Raw genomic sequence first — 19,748 nt, 5'->3', positions numbered from 1 at the left:
ATACTTGCATTATCATAATCACTTATTTTGTCAGGGTAGAATTGACTGCAAAAATATCTATGTGAGGCTGCATATGTATTGTCTAATTTCCACATAAAACTTTTAGCCTGCAAGTAAAAGGATTGTTTCTAGTTGTCAGATCTACTAGTTCATCTTGGTTTTTGGCAAGCTCATTTTTCATCTTGCACATCAATACTAGTCATGAAAGCTTTGCTTGGCAGTTTACGCCTTTGGTTATACCTGTGTAATGCTCCTGTAGCTTTCAGTGGGACTGAAGGCATGTAGCAAGGGGTATACACAGTTATGCCAAACATCTGTTGCTAATGGTGATGCACAAGAATTAAGGAAACCGAGGGAATAGGATTGGTGGTTAGAAATATTAGAGAAATCATTGAACTACAATGTATATGGAAATCCACTGCCATTTTCAGTCAATTTTCAATATAGAACCACACTTCAAAAATGAAAACAAACAATTTTAAACTACTGAATTCTCAGTACAACATGCATTACATCTTGATTGATGATAAATTCACAAAGTCAGGATACATTTTGTATTTTAATTGCAGAACTAGACAGTACAGATGGTGCAAAGGTTTTCAGTAAACAACCAGGAAGAATCCAAAGAGTAGCAAGAGGTTCGGGTGTTTCCACCAGAGATGTTCAGGAGCTTTTGACGCAGTACACAAAGTTTGCACAGATGGTGAAAAAGATGGGCGGTATCAAGGGACTTTTCAAAGGTAAGAAGTAAAACATCTATCTGCTCAGCTGTAGGAAAGGCATTTTGGCAGTGGTCATTAACTGAGAATAGGGCAGACATGAGGAGGTTTAAAATTTTAGTTTGAGAGCTGAAGGAGGAAAGGGAATAAGAGTGACTGCAGAATGAAGGTGAGCTATAGGTCCCTCTTATTACCCTGTGGACAGTTGAGCTATGTATTGATCCTAGAGCTGAAATTGGTATTTCTGATTTGAAGTCAGTAAATAAAGGCAAAGTACTGTTGGTGTTCATTCAATGGAAGTGGACAAGATTGAAAAAATCTGATAAATGAGGAATCCCTTCAATAGTAGTAAGGGGCGAGGGCAGAAATCCAAAATTTTTTCCTATAAATCTTTATGGGTCAGAAATAGCCTTAAAATTATCAGTCTCTTGAGTAATCCGTGTTTTGTCACTTCCTATGCCTAAGGCGGTGACATGTCAAAGAATGTAAATCCATCTCAAATGGCAAAACTGAACCAACAGATGGCAAAGATGATGGATCCGAGAGTTCTTCATCACATGGGTAAGTCTTACATTTTTATAGGATAAATTGGGTTGGGGAACCTTTTTTGGGCCAAGGGCCACAAACACCTAGAAAAATCAGTTGGGTGCCACACAGAAGGCGCATGCATGCACATGGGGTCCGGGGCGGGGAGGGAGGGAGGGAGGGAGGAGCAGCCCTGAATGGAGAGGAGCCCTGAATGGAGAGGTATGCAAAAAAAAACCCCACAAAATGCCATTTTATCCCTCTACCCAGAGCCCCAGGCTGTGAAGGAGCTCAGGGGTTTGCCCAGCTGTGGCTGCCCCTTCTTCCCTTTTCCCAGCACCCCAGTCTGGAAAGAGGTTCAGGGGCTCCACTACTGTTCTCTATTGCTCCCCCATGCCTGCTTTCCTGATTTCAGGAGGAGGAGGAGTTGCTTGTGGTGTCTGGCAGGGCCTAGATGCTGCAGGAAGCAGCTGCTTGGGTCCTTGCTCCTGCTGCTTGGTGTGATTCTGGGCAGCAAGTGCTGAACTGGGGAAGGGCTTCTGCCTTTCTCCACTGCCACTTGGCAGGAGTGCTCAAGCAGGGAAGGGCTCCTGTCTCTCCCTGCCTCTGTCTGGCCACCCATGTGGCTAGCCTCTCTGGCCACCTGACCTGCATGCACATCCTTGCCTATGTGGAGACTGAGGAGATGGAATTGTTCAGAGGGCACTGCAGGTGAGTGAGGTGAGGTTAGTGTTGCATGGCTGCTAAGCATCCTTCTCCACCTCTGGGCTGGATTGCTTTGTCCAGGAGAAGGCCAGATCTGGCCCACAGGCTAGGAGCTCTCCACCCTGGTATACACTAAGGGACTTGACAGGAGCATGTGACAGAAAACTGCGTATGTCAGGGTTATAGTTGTGTCTGTAGTTAAGATTTTTAACATTCCTTCAGTTTGCACCCAGAAACAACTTTAGTTGCAAAACATTCATTGAGCTTTCTTTTCCTATTTCAGCTTCTTTTGGGGGTGGCTTGGCAGTGTGGGAAAGAGCAAATACATGAGAGAGGTGATAAATAAAATAACTCTCACAACTGCCAGAAAACTTCTCTTCTAATACTGCTGGGCTGACCCACAGTAGACAGCAGCTCCCCATCCTAAATTTACATAATTTCTCCTGAGAGCTCCAGTACTGTCTTGTGAATGGGCTATTGATTTGACAAAAACTTGTAGTAATAAATTAATTTCATACCTGCAAACCAGACCAAACAGGCTCCTCCTCCTTCCTCTCCCTTTAAAATCCACTTTAAATCTAGCCTTCAGTTGCTGATTTCTTCTCACCATCTACTTCCACAGATAGACTACTTCCTTTGAATACTGATCCAAAGTAGACCATGAGCTCTTCTGAGCTGTGCCTATTCTTGTAAAGAACAGTAAACACAGATAGTGCTATGTATTAGTGGTGAAGTACGAGGTCTCTTTACCAAAAATAATTAATTGCCAGACTCTTAACTACCCAATGCTTACTGCTCTCTGTTCTCTAGGTGGCATGGCAGGATTGCAGTCAATGATGAGGCAATTTCAACAAGGTGCTGCTGGAAACATGAAAGGCATGATGGGATTCAATAATATGTAATGAAGCCTTAATAAAAACTGACTTGGCTGATGACATTTGCTGCAATTTTGATAAAAGGATTTGACTTTTCCTTTTTACAGTGAGAGGAAAGTGTTGATGGGGGTGACAGAAGTTACCTTTTGAAACTTCTATTTGGGCGTCTCAAGTAGACTCTCTATTGATTCCTGGAAAGCAGTTACGTTTTTGCTTAGTTACTTTCTATCAAAAGGAATTCTTAGGTTTAATAAAAATCATTATGTAAAATTTTAATATGTAGAGACACTTTTTAATTGTTTGCATTAAATGGCAGCCATTATATTTGTAAACAAACCAGATATTTGGTTAATAATAAAATGTCACAATGAATATGTTGTAAAATAAACGGTTGTAAATGAAGGATGTATCTTTGATTTTTAATGCTGTCATTAGGAATACACCTTTTTGTGGTATATCCATCTGCTTCTTGCAGGGGACATACTGTGTAGAATCTCAAAGATTACATCTTATCTCTTTTCCTGTTTAGTACATATAGGAGTTGGAGAGGGTAACTGGAGAGACATGGTTTTCACGTTGTCTTCTGTATGCTCTAGATTTTTCATAATCACTCTAGAGTGCTAACTGAGCAGTGTATTTTGCCATGAACATACTACACTGGGGCTCTATAACATACACTAAATGAAAATTTAAAATATCAGTAGTGACCATAAAGCTCTAAATGGCCTTGAGCTGATGAATTTGAAAACCATCTTTCTCCCTATACTGTAGAACTTCACTTATCTGACCCTTCATTATCAGGCTCTCTGTATTAACCGAACAACATCCAGGTCCAGAAGTGGGCAATCCCTTCTTTGTCCACTAGATGATGCAGCAGCCATGCATTTTTCTCATTCTCCAGATTACCTGAATTTTTGATCTCTGGTCTGGATAAACTCTTTGAATTAAAAAAAAAAAAAAAAAAGGCGGGGTGGAGTGGGGTGGGAGTTGGGGCGGAATTACCTGGAAATTGCATGAAGATCTTTTATTTTGGAACTCTGTCCTCAGTCTTAGTCTGAAATGAGCAGATTTCCACTGACCTTGTGCCAGGCATCAGCATTAATCAATTATCCCTGGCTTCTGGAAGAATTGTTGAGGAGTGGGAAGAGGGAGACAAGGACTGATTTTTTTTTTTTTTTTTTTTTTTTTTTCAATACATTTTTCTATTGATTATTGACTGGGAAGTAGGTGTTAATTTTGGTGGAATATACGGGTCGCAAGAGTCAAAGGTGTTCATGTCAGTGTCCAACATTGAACAATCTTAAACAAGGATTGAGGTTTGGTAATACTGAGACATCCGCTGTTCAGTATCCCTGCAGACATATTAAATTTTTTGAAGTATTAATTGAAGATACTGATTGTAGGCAAAATCATGAGGCATCTAATACCGCGTTAGGAGGCCAATAAGGTTTTGTTTTATTGTGCACTTCTATTGTTTTTGTTTTGTTTCCTTGGGTAACAAGTGTCACTTCTCTCAAGTATGAAATATGTAGTGAAACACACCTATTCTTGCTTGCTTCTTGTCATGTTTATACTGCAAGTAAGTGAGTGGAAAACAATGTTATGCTGAAATCACACCTCTGATTTGGCTGTAGAGGTTGAAACTCTCCCTTGTCTGGCACTCTCTTGTCCGGCAATATCTCTCAGCTGACGGGACCATGGACGTTGCTGGACCAGAGAGCACCTGGACCAGAGAGCTCCAGCTGTGCAGGGCTAAGTGGAGCCCCACTGGTGGCAGAGACCCCTGAGGGCAGCCTGTTCTAGGGCACGCCAGGAGCAGCCCCAGGGAAGAGAGTCAGGTTGGGGAGCCCCACTATAGGGAGCCTGGCTGGTTTTGGGAAGCCCAGAGGTGGTTGGGAGCCCTACCAGGAGGCCCATGGCAGGGAGCCAGCCCTGCAGCCCCAAGGACCGTGTGCCGCAGCCGGCTCCACCAGCCCAGCCATAGTCCTGGCAGCTCCACATCAGCAGCAAAACCTAACCAGGGTGGGGCAGCCCCTCCAGGCAGCCTGGGGGCCTGACCTCTCCTTGTCCAGCAATCCCATCGTTTGGGACCACTCTGATCCTGAAAGTGGTGGACCAGGGACGTACAACCTGTATTTGTAATGTAGGTAAAATATTGACACTGAACTATGCTAAAGATTATTCCAAGACTTCCTGCCAAGATTTTTAGGAAAGAATAATGTACAAGGAAGCCGTTGATCTTATAAGCATGTGGCGAAGTGTAAGCTATACAGCTACAATGTTCATCTTTTTATACTTTTGTCTTTGTCTAAAATGTTGACAGTCTGTTATAGCCTGCTTTGAATACTTGCTGCTTGTAATAATCATGGCTTTGTATACCCCATCCCTTCTTCAAATATACTTTGAGGTAGACAGTCTAAAGAGAATAATAACAATCACCTAAATAAAAACAAAAAAGCAGACATGTAGCACTTTAAAGACTAACACAATCATTTATTAGGCGATGAGCTTTTGTGGGACAGACCCACTTCTTCAGATCTACAGCCTTACCAGAACAGACTCTATATATTGAGTCTGTTCTGGTAAGGCTGTAGATCTGAAGAAGTGGGTCTGTCCCACAAAAGCTCATCGCCTAATAAATGATTGTGTTAGTCTTTAAAGTGCTACGTCTGCTTTTTTGTTTTGATAGAATACAGACTAACATGGCTATCTCTCTGTTACTAATCACCTAAATACTGTGCAAGTGTAACTTGGAATATATGCTATTCAGTTGATTTTTCCATGTCTTGTGAAGTATGTATCATAGGAAGTGATCAAAAAATTAGTGACAACATTGGAGAATCAAATTCATAGTGGCCTTATATCATTTTGTTCTTGCACATGGAACCTTTTACACTTCTTCTCTCTCTCTCTCTCTCTCATTTTAAGTGGCTTTTGTGCTCCTAGATAACATTTGGTATTCATCTATCTGTTTGAACGCAGTAATGCTTGTTGTTCTACTACAAGGTACTTTTAGCATAACATTTTACATCTTCAGCTTGCATTGGTCCCCTTGGTGATAGGTGCATTTTTGTGTGAAAAGATTTTTCTTTCTTAGATCCTGGTTCTTTCCAAACATCTGTTTTGTTGAGCTGGCTTCTGAGCTAGCTACCCCTCTGGTTTTTTTAGCACTCACCCCTTCTTCATCTTTGAGTAAAGACAAGACACTTCAGGCCTGCTCTGTTACCCCAAATACAATATGTTCAACATGTACCTAGATCCTCAGGGCCCTGAGCTGCATAAGAGGTTTGGGCAAGCCTACAGTGTGGACCTGCCCAAAGAAAATTATGCAGAGGAATGTTGTCTATCCAGATCACTGTGCACAGTTCAGAGTAAACTAACTATGTATTGATGATATGCATAACTTTGACCTATAGTAATGAAGGTGGTGGTGTCAGCAGGGTGCACATACTACATATTTGATGCATAGAATCTTTGTAAACTTGCCAGGAGCCCCACAATTGAAAATATTAGATTTTTTGCCCCTTTATGTAATCCCCAGGGGTATGTCTATACAGCAAAGTTATTTCAAAATAACTTTCCTAGTGTCTACACAATGCAACTGCTATTTTGAAATAATTTCAAAATAGTGGTTGGCTTATTCCAAAATAGGTAAACCTCACTGCATGAGAAATCGTACCTATTTTGAAATAGCTATCCCAAAATATGGGCTGTTCAGAGGGAATAGAGCCTCTTGAAATAAGCCATAGTGTATCCAATGGCTTTATTTCAAAATAACTAAGTGCTATTTTTAAATGCATTTTGCAATATTTCTTCTGAAATAGCTTGTTCTGGAATAACGCTGTGTAGACATACTCTGAGAGACCTTGTAGAACTGTGGTTTTGTTTCTTAGTTACTGTACCTCTGAAAACTATGAACGCTTGTGTGTTACCATTTTACATGGAAGCAGTCCTGCATTTGCACAGGTGCTTTCAAATATCTCTAAAGGAATTGAAGAGGTTATTCAAATTAATAAACTACTTCATTATAAACTATGCTCAAAATCAGTAATTTATAAAATGTTAAAAAGGTAATGTCTTTTGGTTTTAGGTACAAAAGAAAATTCATATAATTCTCTTGCTCAACCAGAACTTTGCAGGCAAGAGTTTAGATTTAGAGTTGAATGTCCTTAATGAGAGAGGGTATATTGAACAGGAACAGTGAAGCACTGTACTTCTGCAGAAGCCAATCCACTACAACCGTCAAATCACCAAACAAGTCTTTTATTTCTGTTTTCAACTCCCTGCACAACTGGGCCTTTCTTACATTTTTATGGTTGTCTTAAATCTCAGTTACTGCCACTAGGCAGTGACAGTCAGGTCAAGACGCTGGTGAAACCCTCCTGCAGCAACATATGCAATAGGCAAATCCCATCTGGCAAGATACGGTAAACTCTTTCATACCTGGCAGCCCCAGGACTGAGAGTTTGCTGAATATTTAAATATTCTGAATAATAGTTATACCTAGCAAAGCATAACACTAGAGAAAAACAAGATTAGATACTGAGAAATCAATAAATGTATGTGGAGTACTTTACCAACAATAGTTTTGAACACTGTAAACTTATACTGTCTTTGTGTTTAAGAAAAACGTAACTCTGATTTACTTATGAGTAAAATCATGGTTATTTAAGAGTTACAAATGATAGAATACATACAGTAAACTCTTGCATAGCTGGCAAACTAATCTTTGAATAGTGTACACACCACCTCACAAGTTGCTGTAGGACAGTGCTTAGGGTAGCTTATTGATGAAAGCAAATAGGTGGCTTTTGTCATTGCAGCCAATACATCATCAGGAACAATGGTTAACTGCCCTTGTGCTGCACTGGGAATCGTGGTTGTATTTATCTGGTTTGTCCAGTGATGTCCAGAACAGTGTAGAAGACTTGACCAAAGAAACCAGGCTTACTCATAAAGACAGATAAGTCTTTGCACTTGCCCCAGGGCAACCTTCCACTTCCTGCATATATTATATTTCAGCAGTCCTGAAGGGGAAATGTCATGAACAACCCTACAAACCAAAGCCTATGCTGCAACCATTTTGCTATCAGTGTGAGTCTTTGGGACTCTCTTTCATGAGGTGAGCAACCCAACCTGGCCACCAGGTTATAAACAAGCTTTGAATCTGAGTTCATATTTGCCTCGCTCATGTTCTTACGTAATGCCATTTGCCAGATTTCCCTGGCATGGGCTGATTTAAATCAAGATGATTTAAATAATCAGCTTTTCCATTTGTACTTCAGTTGTTTTCTAAAGAAAGGTGCATTCTCATTGGCTGATTAACCATTAATATTTGTTAATTTACAAATAAATAGAGGCTTTACACTAATTTTGGTACATTTTTGCCACCTACAAAGTCAATTGATACATGTACTTAAGTATTTATATAGCTTACTATTTTCAGATTCTTATTAATTAATGGTAAACTTTTAATGTAATAGAAAGTGGTGAAAAATATATTGCTTATGTACTAAATTTTTTTCTCATTTGTGTCAAGCTGCATTGAGATGGTAACTGAAATTTAATTAAACATACAAAAAAACCCAGCAATATCAACTTTATTTTTATTAAATAAAATAAGCCCTTTATGGTCCATGACTAATTCTGTTACACTCACAAAGGCTGACCTAAAAACTTAAGTTTTTCCACTGATTCTTCCTTTATATAGAAAAACAGCCTTTAACTCCAAATTTTCATAGATGCATGTGAATTCATCATATTAATTCTTATTTAAATGTTTAAAGAGATTATAAGAAGTTGGGATCTTAACATATTTTCTATTAAGTTAGGTTTAATTTTAACAGATTTCTTTTTTTAAAAAAATCCTTTTATAATTTAAATAGCAAAATTTTAAAAAATCCAATTTTTATTTTTTTTTTAAATTCTTTTTATCAACCACTCTACCACTGATTTACACCACCGCTATTGCTTGCAAGCTTGACTTCCAACAATATGTATACCAAGCAAGCACAGCATGGACACTATAGTAACAATTACCATTATAGTGACTTGCTGGAAAGATCCTGGACACATGCTTGGATGTTCCTTTCCTATCTCTGACAAGACAATAATTATAGATATGTCCTTGTTAGACTCTTAGGCTCAAACTCTATCATGCTTTTGGATGACCCAAGAAACTATAATACACAAGTGTTCTGAAATGCAGAGAAGTCCAAGGAGCTTGCAAAATGTTCTTAGCATTCATCCAATTTCATTATAACCCTCTTAATATCACAAACCATGTCTACACTAGCCAAAAACTTCGAAATGGTCATACAAATGGCCATTTCGAAGTTTACTAATGAAGCGCTGAAATACATATTCAGCGTGTCATTAGCATGCGGGCGGCCGCGGCACTTTGAAATTGACGCAGCTCGCCGCCACGTGGCTCGTCCCGACGGGGCTCCTTTTCGAAAGGACCCCGGCTACTTCGAAGTCCCCTTATTCCTATCTGCTCATAGGAATAAGGGGACTTTGAAGTAGGCGGGGTCCTTTCGAAAAGGAGGCCTGTCTGGACGAGCCGCGCGGCGGCGAGCTGCGTGAATTTTGAAGTGCTGAGGCCGCCCGCATGCTAATGAGGTGCTGAAAATGTATTTCAGCACTTCATTAGTAAACTTCGAAATGGCCATTTGCATGGCTATTTCGAAGTTTTTGGCTAGTGTAGACACAGCCAAAGTAAAACGACCATTTTCTACGTAAACAAGCAGGAAAATTATATCCCACATTACTGTGTACAGAAACAGCCAACTTGTGGAACTGGTGTGTCAGGAACCATATCACCGTATGAGCAGAGTACCTCCCAGGAACCCAGAACTGGCTGGCAGATCTCCTCAGAAGGCATTTTGTTGACAGTCATGAATGGGAGCTGCACGATTCTGTGGTGAATAGCACCTTCACTCATTGTGGGACTCCCACTTAGTATCTGTTCCCAGGACAGAGTGCTCAAGGCTGATGCTCCAGAGACAATGCTCTCCTACTCCTTTGAACAAACCACTGAAACTATGTTTTTTCTTCTATTCCATTGCAGCTTTGGGTTCTTCAGAAAATGCAACAGGACAGACCACAAGTCAACCTCATAATGCCCAAATGGTCCATGCAGTTCTGGTTTCCAAGTCTCCTAGAAATATCAATCTAGGCACTCATCGACACTGAGTTTTTCCTGAGAACAACAAGGTCAGTCATCCCATCCAGATGCTCTTCACCTCACTGCTTGATATTTGGGTGGGAGGTCAAATCTGAAGCTGTATAAGACATTCTCAATAACAGCAAAAAGGATTACATCCAAAAACGTTATCCAGCCAAGTGGAAGAGTTTCTCTACCTGGGACCAGTAGAACTAGGTGTCCCCAGAAACAGCAAGTATTCCAGCTACATTGGATTTACTTTTATCTTCAAGATGATGGCTCTTGCTCTTAGGTTGCTTACAGGTTCACCTGGTAGCAATCAGCAGGTCACCCACCAACAGATGAATACTATGTCTCACATCACCCAGCAGTGTTACGTTCCTCAAAGGTTTTATCACAATCTTTCCATCAGTAATGAAGCCAATCCCTCTCTGAGATCTTTCTTTAGTTCCTTCAGTGTTCATTATGCCATCCTTCAAACCTCTAACTACATTTAATTTCCCTTCTGTCAATAAAGTTCACCTGCTCCTTGTCATCACTTGGGCTGAAAAGGTATGTGAACTTGATGTCCTAATGGCAGACCCACCATATGCAATATTTCACAAAGACACTCTACAGTCAAAATTGACCCATATCCACTTACATGTGTGCTTCCCAAAGCTCCATGCTTCCAGCAATTGCCACTGGCATTTTACCTGCCAAAGACAAAACAGATCAGTTGATGCTGTAGTGGAATGAGTCTGAGAACAAACTATTTTCTTTCCTAAGAATCTTTATGATTCTGGCTCTATCCTGCTTCATCATTTGGCACATCTATATCTTAACCACCCACAGGAGGGCTCACTCGATGAAAGCACAAATAGCCTCAGTAACATCAATTCACAAGGCACTCTTGCTTGATATTTGCAAGGCAGCAACACGGAGTTCCATCCTTATATTCAAGAGATATTACACTTCAGTCTCAACCTCCTCTGCCAATACCTCCTTTGGGACAGAAGTACCACCTTTGCACTTGCCTACTCTCTGAAGTACTGCTCACCAGTCATCCATAGTGAAATACAAATAGATACCAGCACTTGAAGAAGGCAAGAAATTTGCTTTCTTGAAATTTAAGTTCTTCAAGATATGTGGTCCTATTTGTATTCCACTAATTGCCCTCCTTACTCCTTGCTTTGACTCTTATCAGAATTTACAATACAGTAGAGTAGAAACCAAAGAGGCAGTTGGTCTGTACTGTCTGCTATAACCTCATAGCAGAGAATAAAGAGGATGAAGGTGCAGGCATGGACCAAAATATTTTTTTGTGAGAATTTCTGGTCTGGGGTGACTGGAGCACATGTACATGCATAGTGGAACACAGCTAGAGATCAGACATCTTGAAGAACAACAATTGCAATTGGGGAAGTAACTTCCTTTTTCTATTTACAAATGGGTTGACAGTATAGGCATCTCTTATATGAGCATCAGTCTCAAAGGATGAATGGATAACTCAGTTTCCATGGCATTAATTTTTTACCCTTTTTTCTGAGATTGCCAACACAGGAAGCAGTTGTAAGTGTGGACAGACACTTTTTCATTAGTAACTGGATAATGAATTCATGTAGGCAACAAAGCAGCTATTAAAAGGCATGGATGCAGGCAAGCATTTGGCATGATATTGAATTCTTAGTTTCCTAGTAGCAGCCTTTGTATTCTTCCTGAGGACTTTCAAAATTATGCTAAATTTAAAGACACTAACCTACTGTGTTAATGGACATGGTAGTGGAAGGCCAGGCACAACACTACTATACAAGGGCTTTAGTTGCAGTACCAGCAGGGGGCAGCAAACTGGCTGCTGATGCCATCTGCTGAGCATTGTCAGGTCTTAAATTCTCAGGGATTATTTCCCAGAATGTTCCTTACCCCATTCAGGGCTCTGGGCTTCAGCTGTGGAGCGGAGGGGTGGACTTGGGGCTTTGGGCCCCATGGAAAGGGGGCTGCCAGGGTTTTGGACTTCTGAGCTGTGCGGTGTGCCTGGACTTGGGACTTATGCACTTTTGAGCACACTGGGTCTTGGGGCTTTTGCACCGCGAGGCTTGCCAGTGCTCGGGACTTTGGGCTCCCGGGGAGGTGACAGGGCTCTGACTTGTTTGAAAATATTTATCAGAGCTCTGCTCCAGACAGCTTAAGCTGAATTTAAGCCCTGAACATAACTAATGCTTTTCTAAGTAGGATTAAAATTGGCAACGTAGGATTGAAGTTATTTTTATTTTCCTAAATAGTGCTCATCACAGTGTTGCTATTCAGTTTTAAACTATACTACTTTATCCTAACAAATATCCAAAGATTGTCATACTTTTGTTATCTGAAAGTCCAGGGCACACTTCACAGCTGCTTTAAATTTAATAATTTGGGATTTTCACTAATTCAGTCTTACTCCTAGTTCAGCAGAAATGGGTTTCATGGAACAATAAATCTTTAAAAAGGAGGTAATTGCTCTTTTTAGAATTCATAAGCAATTGTTATTACCTAAATAGACACATCTTCTCAAGCATCCAGAAGCTGCACTGCTGCATTGAAAACTGTCAGGGGTAGAGCTTGAAGGTAGTGAGGTGAATGTCCTTTTTTCTGCTTCTTAGTTGGGGGCCACATCTGTGAGGTTTTTTGGTGGGGGGATGCGGGTTCTCACTTGGAGAAGCAGTTCAGTAAGAGTTTGGGATTTGTTGTGGTTGTTTATTTTTTGCTTCTGACTTGTATGTGGTTCCTGATTTTTCTGTGGGTCAGTAGACCCTGACCCAAAAAGGTTCCCCACCCATTTTAAACATATGTTCTGTTCTGCATCCTTAGCATAGTACATTTTGTATCAAGTACACAGCATTAAGTGAGTTAGCATTCTAAGAGTATGACAGTTTATTGGCTGGCTGTGGAGATGGGTGGGTGTCTAGAACAAGGTACTTGCCTATGTGGTGGATGGGTTTCTGGCAGCAGGTGGCCTGGCTATGGGGGTGAGTGGGTATGTGGGGTGGGGGTCCTGACTGTGGGGATGAGTGTCTGAAGGTAGGGAGGGAGGCCTGGCTATGAGGATAAGTTTCTGACAATGGGACAGAGAGCCTAGCTTAGGGGGTGTGTATCTGGTGATGGGGCAGAGGGCCTGGGTATAACGGTGGATATCTGGTAGCAGAGTGGTGGGCCCATATGTGGAGGTAGATGGGTGTCTGGCAGTGAGGTGGAGGACCCAGGCACAGGGGAGAGTCTGATGGTGCGACAGAAGTCCTAACTGTGGAGGTGGGTGGGTATCTGTTGGCAGGGGTCTCGGCTATGGGGGGTGAGTTTCTAGCACAGGGAAAGGCACCCTGGCTGTGGGAGTAGTGTCTGGCAGCAGGGTGGGAAGCCTGGCTATGTGGGGTGTGTCTGGCAGCAGGGTGGGGGGAACTGGCTGTGGGGGTGAATCTCTGATGGTGGAGTGGAAGGCCTGAGGTTGTGTGATGTTATTGGGTTGTCATATAAACATGCAAATCATTGCATGTTTTATGTGTGCACCAAATCTTGTACAAAAATGTGCCAAGTGAGGTGTCTATAAAAAGTGTATAATTGATTCTATTTATATTATTTATATTCATGTATCATTTTTGTATTTGAAGTTATGAGTATTGGCTATGTACTTGCATTTCAAATGTTTGCTTCTGGGAGATATCAATAGGAGGGTTGGCCAGCCTATTGTAAAAGCGCTCAGTCAAGTGAAAATAAGTGCTTGACTGACAGTGCACCTTAGGTAGTGCCAATTCTGTGAACTTTCAGCCTGGCATGAGAGCAACGGGTTCTTCAGTAAAAAAAAAAAAAAAAAAAGAGTCATACATGGACAGGTAATTTGCTCACGTGACAAACTTAACTTTATGGCTGTGTTTTTCCACAGGCAACAATAGGAGTCCCTTCATCTAGCTTAGAATGTAAAAAGGGCCCTGGAGGTTTTCCATTTTGTCTTCAATATGGTGTCTCACCTCAGCAGGACCTGTGCGTATGAACGGAAGCTTCAAACAAAGGGCTGATGACACACCCTAACAGCAGATGTGTTCCAGACTTGATTGCAGTTAACCCTCGCTTTACACGTCTTTGGGCTGTGCAAAACTCGCTTTAATGTGAGTCTCACACAACTGGAAAACGAGCGGCTGTCAGCCTGCCTGGCTTCCCACAGCTGCAGGCAGCGAGGCAGGCTAAGAGCCCCTTCTCTCTGCCGATCCAGAGCGGTGTTAGGGTCCACTCTGGGAAGGTAGGGGGAAGGCTTTTAGCTGGCCCTGGCTGCGAGCGCGGGTGGGTGTCTAGGGGCGGGCGGGGGGCGCGCTGCGGCAGTGGGTGTCTGGCGGCGAGCTAGTCGGTACCTGGATTGGCGGGAGCGCTGTTACGCTCCCCCCAGCAGGCGGCGCCAGGCCCCGGCGGTTTCTTGCCAACGACCTCCCTCCGGCGGGCGGGGCCGCCCGTGACCTCACTTCTCAGGGCCGGGCGGACTCTGGCTCGGCCTGGGCCGCCGCTGGTGTAGGTGGCGGGGGCATGGAGCAGGGGCTTTCGGCGATCACCCTGTACTGCGCCCCGCCAGCCGGGACCGCGCCCGCCGCCGCCGCCGCCGCCTCCGCCTCCGCCATGGAGCAGGAACAGGTGCAGGTGAGACCGGCTTCCCCGAGGCCTGAGCCCTCATCTCCCGGTGGTCCACCAGCACCACCGGTTGGAGCCTGCGGCTCCAGGGCTAGTGGGGCAGCTGCTCCCCGCCGTAGAGAGTCTGCGGGGCCCCCAGGGCAGGAAAGGGGGGTGTCGTGGGCCCGCAGCTAAGGTAGGAGACCTGGGAACCAGGACTAGCGGGTATTGTGGCTGGTCCTCAGCAAATCACCTTTCCGCGCCTCCATGCCCCGCCTGTGCCACGGGCTAGTGACTCCTGCTCCACCGGGCTGCCCGACACCCACGTTTGTGAAGGGCTCGGAGGCTCTCGGGCAGGAGGTGCTACACAACTCACATTTTTCTGTACTGTGTTGGTAATAATAGCGCCCATCCCGCGCCCTCCACCGAAGCCTAAGGCGTTATTTGTTTCTTCTAGTAGCGTAAGGCGGTTGCCACGTATATGTGGGCACAGCATTGGTTGACTTTGTGGCATGGATTTTGGAGACGCTTTCCTACGGTTTCTCGGCCCACCCTTCGAAAACTGGGCCTCTTCCATAAACCATTGCTTCAGTACCTGCATGATTGGCTTGAAATATGGCTGCCGCCTTTTGTCATGGTTCATTTGTAACCCTACGGGTGTGTAGTGTTGAATCGGTGTAGTGTAGTTCTGTAGTGAATAGGTCAGGGTGAGCAAATTTTTTATATTGGGGCCCACTTTTTGTCTCTGCAATTAGCAGCCCCCCTATCTGTCTAATGTAATCCAAACCAATGGAAATGTTGGTTATGTTCATATGAAAAAATCCCCATTTGGTACGTGTAAGAAAAATAAGTATGTTGACTATAAAAACTTTATTAATCAGTATATAAATGTAAATACACATACTTTAAAATCATAATATATTTTAACATTTTTTTAATCAGATGGATGAGCCTGAAACCTAGCAGCTGTGCCTGCCATGTATGAAATTTCACCTACCCCCACCCCCATGGGGTCTCATGCCCTTTTGCTCACCTCTGGAATTGATGATGACAAATGTTTGCTCTCAATGGTTGGTGAAGCTGGAATTTGGGCAAAATATGTCTCTTGAATTTTGATTTGTTCAGTATTTCTCCTAGCTTACATTTTTTTCTTGCTTGCAAAAGCAGCACAGCCATTTACTGTAATGCCTGTCATGCTTTTACATGTTTTTTTCCCAAATAGAACTTTAATTTGTTCCCACTCCAAATTACTAGATTATACATGTCTGAGGTTTATACTAAAATATTAACTGCTTCATTTTGTTCAGAGGGGAGACTGCTCCCTGTTTTAAACACTTCAGTTCTCACTTGTCTGCACTGGCCCAGATGTCTTCTGTTTCACTTAGTAAATAATAACGGTTACAAATGAGTTTGATAAATTTTAAATTAAGACAAGTTTCAGCTTTCAGCAAGTTGTAGTGCTGCCTTGGCAAGTACAGGCACAGATATGTTACATACAAGGGACATTACTTTTTAACCTGACAGATCATCTTACCTCTGATAGTAGTGACATCAGAGATGACCAAAAGTGAACCTTAAAAAAACTGTTAAAATATGCTGTTTCAGTATTACATGCTTTGTTTACTTTTTGCATCTCACAGAGTTCCACTTTTATAGCCAGCTTCTAGTTGTTTTCATTTCTTGTGATTGAGTGGTTGATGTCCTCAGTAGAACACTTATAAAAATCAATTGAAATATTAAAAAGGGTGTGAACATCTCCCTCCCAAGAAAACCAACAACAAAAGAAAAGGAGATCACTAAAAACATTAGGAAGCACTATCAAAACAAAAAAACGGTAAAGTAGCACTTTAAAGACTAACAAAATAATTTATTAGGTGAGCTTTTGTGGGACAGACCCACTTCTTCAGACCATAGCCATACCAGAACAGACTCGACATTTAAGGCATAGAGAACCAAAAACAGTAATCCAGGTTGACAAATCAGAAAAAAATTATCAAGGTGAGCAGAGTGGAGGGGTGAGGGTGGGGAGTCAAGAATTAGATGAAGCCAAGTATGCAAAAGAGCCCCTATAGTGTCCCAGAAAATTTGCATTCTCATTCAAACCTCGTGTTAATGTGTCAAATTTGAATATGAAAGAGAGTTCAGCAGTTTCTCTTTCCAAAGCAGAGTGAAAATTCTTCTTCAGTAAGATGCAAACTCTTAAGTCATTAACAGAATGGCCCACTCCATTAAAATGTAGACTAACTGATCCATGGATCAGGAGTGTTTTGATGTCTGTTTTGTGCCCATTAACTCTTTGTCTGAGAGTTCGAAGTCTGTCCAATATACAAAGCATCTGGGCATTGTTGGCACGTGATGGCATATATGATGTAAGCTGAGACAAAGAGTTAATATTTTTGGTTTTTTTAAATTAAAAAGCCAGTTTTTCTTAAGTCATCAATTTTTATCCACTCTACTAACCATTGTCAAAAATGTGTACAGGCATCAAATCAAATGAGATCTTTGAAAAAGCGCAGTGAAGTAGTTTCATAAGTGTTTATGAGGAGCGTTTCATAATTTTGAGGGATAGTATGGGAGAGAGCACAAAGGTACTTGTTTGCGTGAAGTAAGGTAGTGAAGGCTGACAGCAGAGACATGAGTTGATATCTTAATATAAGCATATGTGAGATAAGGTATAGCTTGAGAATGGTGTCAAAGCTGAAGACAAATTCTGTAGCTTAGTGTGATGTGATGAAGGAAGGAGAATTAATGGCTGGATACAGTGAGTGAGGTGATATGGTCCAAGTGGCAATCTAGGAAAATTATCTTTGTCTTAGCATTCAGCATGAATGTGAGTGAGGGAGTGCTGCATTTGCTAAGGCTGGAGAAGAGGTCATTGTGGTAATCCAGACACTAGATGATGTAAAAACAAAAAGCAGTCAAGTAGCACTTTAAAGACTAGCAAAATAGTTTATTAGGTGAGCTTTCGTGGGACAGACCCACTTCTTCAGACCACGAAAGCTCACCTAATAAACTGTTTTGCTAGTCTTTAAAGTGCTACTTGACTGCTTTTTGTTTTGATAGTGTATAGACTAGCACGGCCTCCTCTCTGTTACTAGGTGATGTAAGCTTGGGTGAGAGTTTTAACTATGTGGATGCAAAGGAATGGGTATATGTTAAAGACCTCAAGCAGAAAGAATTGCCATGTCTCTTTTGCTTATGCTGTTTTGTTCTTAGCAAACTGCTGGTTGTGATACTTTTATGATGTCTATGAATGAGATGAGAATACTAAATTAATTTTTGCTTGTGACTGAAACTAAAATTTGAGCTAAGGTATGCAAATGGAAAAGCTAATGTAATAATCCACTTGTGTTTTTAGTCCCTTAAAGGTGCACTAATTTAATCTGAGTCACACTTCACAAGTTATTAAATTGTTTAGATATTAATTTTTTTTGAGGTATGCAACTTTTAAGAATGGAATTTGCATAACACCAAAAGCAAACTACTGTGTTAATTAAATGTGAAGATTTTAGGATTTTTACTTTATAGATGTATGCAGGTAGCATTGTGCATTGCTACATCTCAGTGTAGTGGAAAACTGGAATTTAAGCGTAATCATTACAGTTTTATTGTAGGAGCTGCACAGACAAGTACGGTTCTATTATAATTTCTGTGAAATACTCCATTGTCATTGTCTGGATATGTAACAAAGAAACCTATTGTAAATGCGTCTACACAGGAGCTACTGTAGCTTTACTTTAGAATTTACTGACTCATGTAATTATTACAATGTTAAGACTCAGCTGGTAAGACAATCTTTTATCTCTGATTAAAAGATGACACAATAGTTTTCAATAAATATTTTTTTTCAGATGAACCTATTCTAGTTTATGGCCCAATTCTCAAACAATTAAACAGGTTTTCTTCATTTTTCAACATAGATTATGTATCAGTGGAGAACTGGTAGGAAACCTCATTCATGAGTTTCCAGCTAGGTGTGTCTGTTGTGTTTGCACAATTTGTTAGCACAGAGATGGGGAAAGGAGAAGAGGAATAGTGGAAAACTTAATAAAGAGGAGCACCTATGTGTGCAGACTTTAGACTTACAGGGATGTACATTGTAAATTCTACTACAGTAAACCCTCAATTTAATGGAAAAATGGGGGGGAGGGGTGTCCATTAAAAGCTGAAAGCCAGTTAAGTTACTACCCTCTGCGACTCCAAAATATTGCCCGTGACTCACCAAAGGAGCTGTCACTGCAGGAGAAGCTGTTGGAGCCTACGGCTGTGGCTGGAGTTAACAACCGTGCCACTGTGTGGGTGGAGAACCCCTACCACTGCACAGCTGACACTTGTCTGCCATGGCTTGTACCCTGGCACTGCATGGCTGGATTTTTCCTGCTGCCATGTAGCTGGAGGAACCCCATTGTGTGTCTGAAAGAGCTGCTGCTGCTGGAGCCACTACATGTTCCTCCCACCAGGTGGCTTCAACCGTGGTTCAGGCCTCTGTGGAGGGTTCAGCCACGGTGGACACAGTAAGTCCCTTACTTTTTTGTGGGGGCAGTGAGGGTCTTCAGGATTTTTACAGATCCTGAGTAAGTGGGCTTCAGGAGCAATAAGGGGGCAAGTTGAGTGGCAGACATCCATTGTTCCTGAAGTCTGCTAAATTGGAGTCTATAAAATCAAATGTTTACTGTAGTTAATGTGAAGCAGAACTGTTTGAAAAATAAAATGATTTACTTCCTGGTGTTGCAGTGTTTGGGTTTTTTTTTTTTTTCTCAAATGAGACTTGTTTTACAGATGCATTATTTATTAGCTCTCGTTTAAGATAGTGAAGGGGATGCATTCTTGGTACAGTCAAGTGATTTCATCCTGGCTGATTTAGTAATTGCATGACTTTAACAAAACTGCAGATAGTTTTGAAATGTTACAAGACAGTCAAGTTACACAGACTAAACACTTTCTCATCTAATATTTTTAAAATACTTTTTCAAGTATCATTGATTTGATTTACCAAAATTAAGCTGAGATTATACAACATAAATTTAAATAGTAAAAATAAATAGGTTTGTCTTCTCTCCCACTTTTTCCTTTGTTTAAACCATGTAATCTGTGAGACAGGGACTTGTGCTACATGTCTGTGAAGCATTTAGTAAACCATATTTTAGAACAGAA

At 41.6% G+C, this 19,748-nt stretch overlaps 1 protein-coding gene across 2 annotated transcripts in view; it reads left to right on the top strand.

The window, feature by feature from the left end:
* The window catches only part of SRP54 (signal recognition particle 54), a 63,674-nt gene that overhangs the window by 20,029 nt on the left and 23,897 nt on the right, over positions 1 to 19,748 (top strand). The window contains exons 14-16 of one of the 2 annotated variants that reach the window (XM_074996850.1): positions 570 to 740; positions 1,185 to 1,280; positions 2,760 to 3,226. In XM_074996850.1, coding sequence (XP_074852951.1) covers positions 570 to 740; positions 1,185 to 1,280; positions 2,760 to 2,851 — 359 coding nt within the window. In that variant the 3' untranslated portion in view covers positions 2,852 to 3,226. Of the gene's footprint in view, positions 1 to 569; positions 741 to 1,184; positions 1,281 to 2,759; positions 3,227 to 19,748 lie in introns of those variants that run through there. The other variant, XM_074996851.1, reaches the window with a different exon arrangement.

Source organism: Carettochelys insculpta, chromosome 6, assembly GCF_033958435.1.
Source record: "Carettochelys insculpta isolate YL-2023 chromosome 6, ASM3395843v1, whole genome shotgun sequence".
In the NCBI taxonomy this organism is placed as follows: domain Eukaryota; kingdom Metazoa; phylum Chordata; order Testudines; family Carettochelyidae; genus Carettochelys; species Carettochelys insculpta.
Note: the sequence above shows the minus strand (reverse complement) of the source record. Positions and strands in the feature narration are given on the sequence as shown.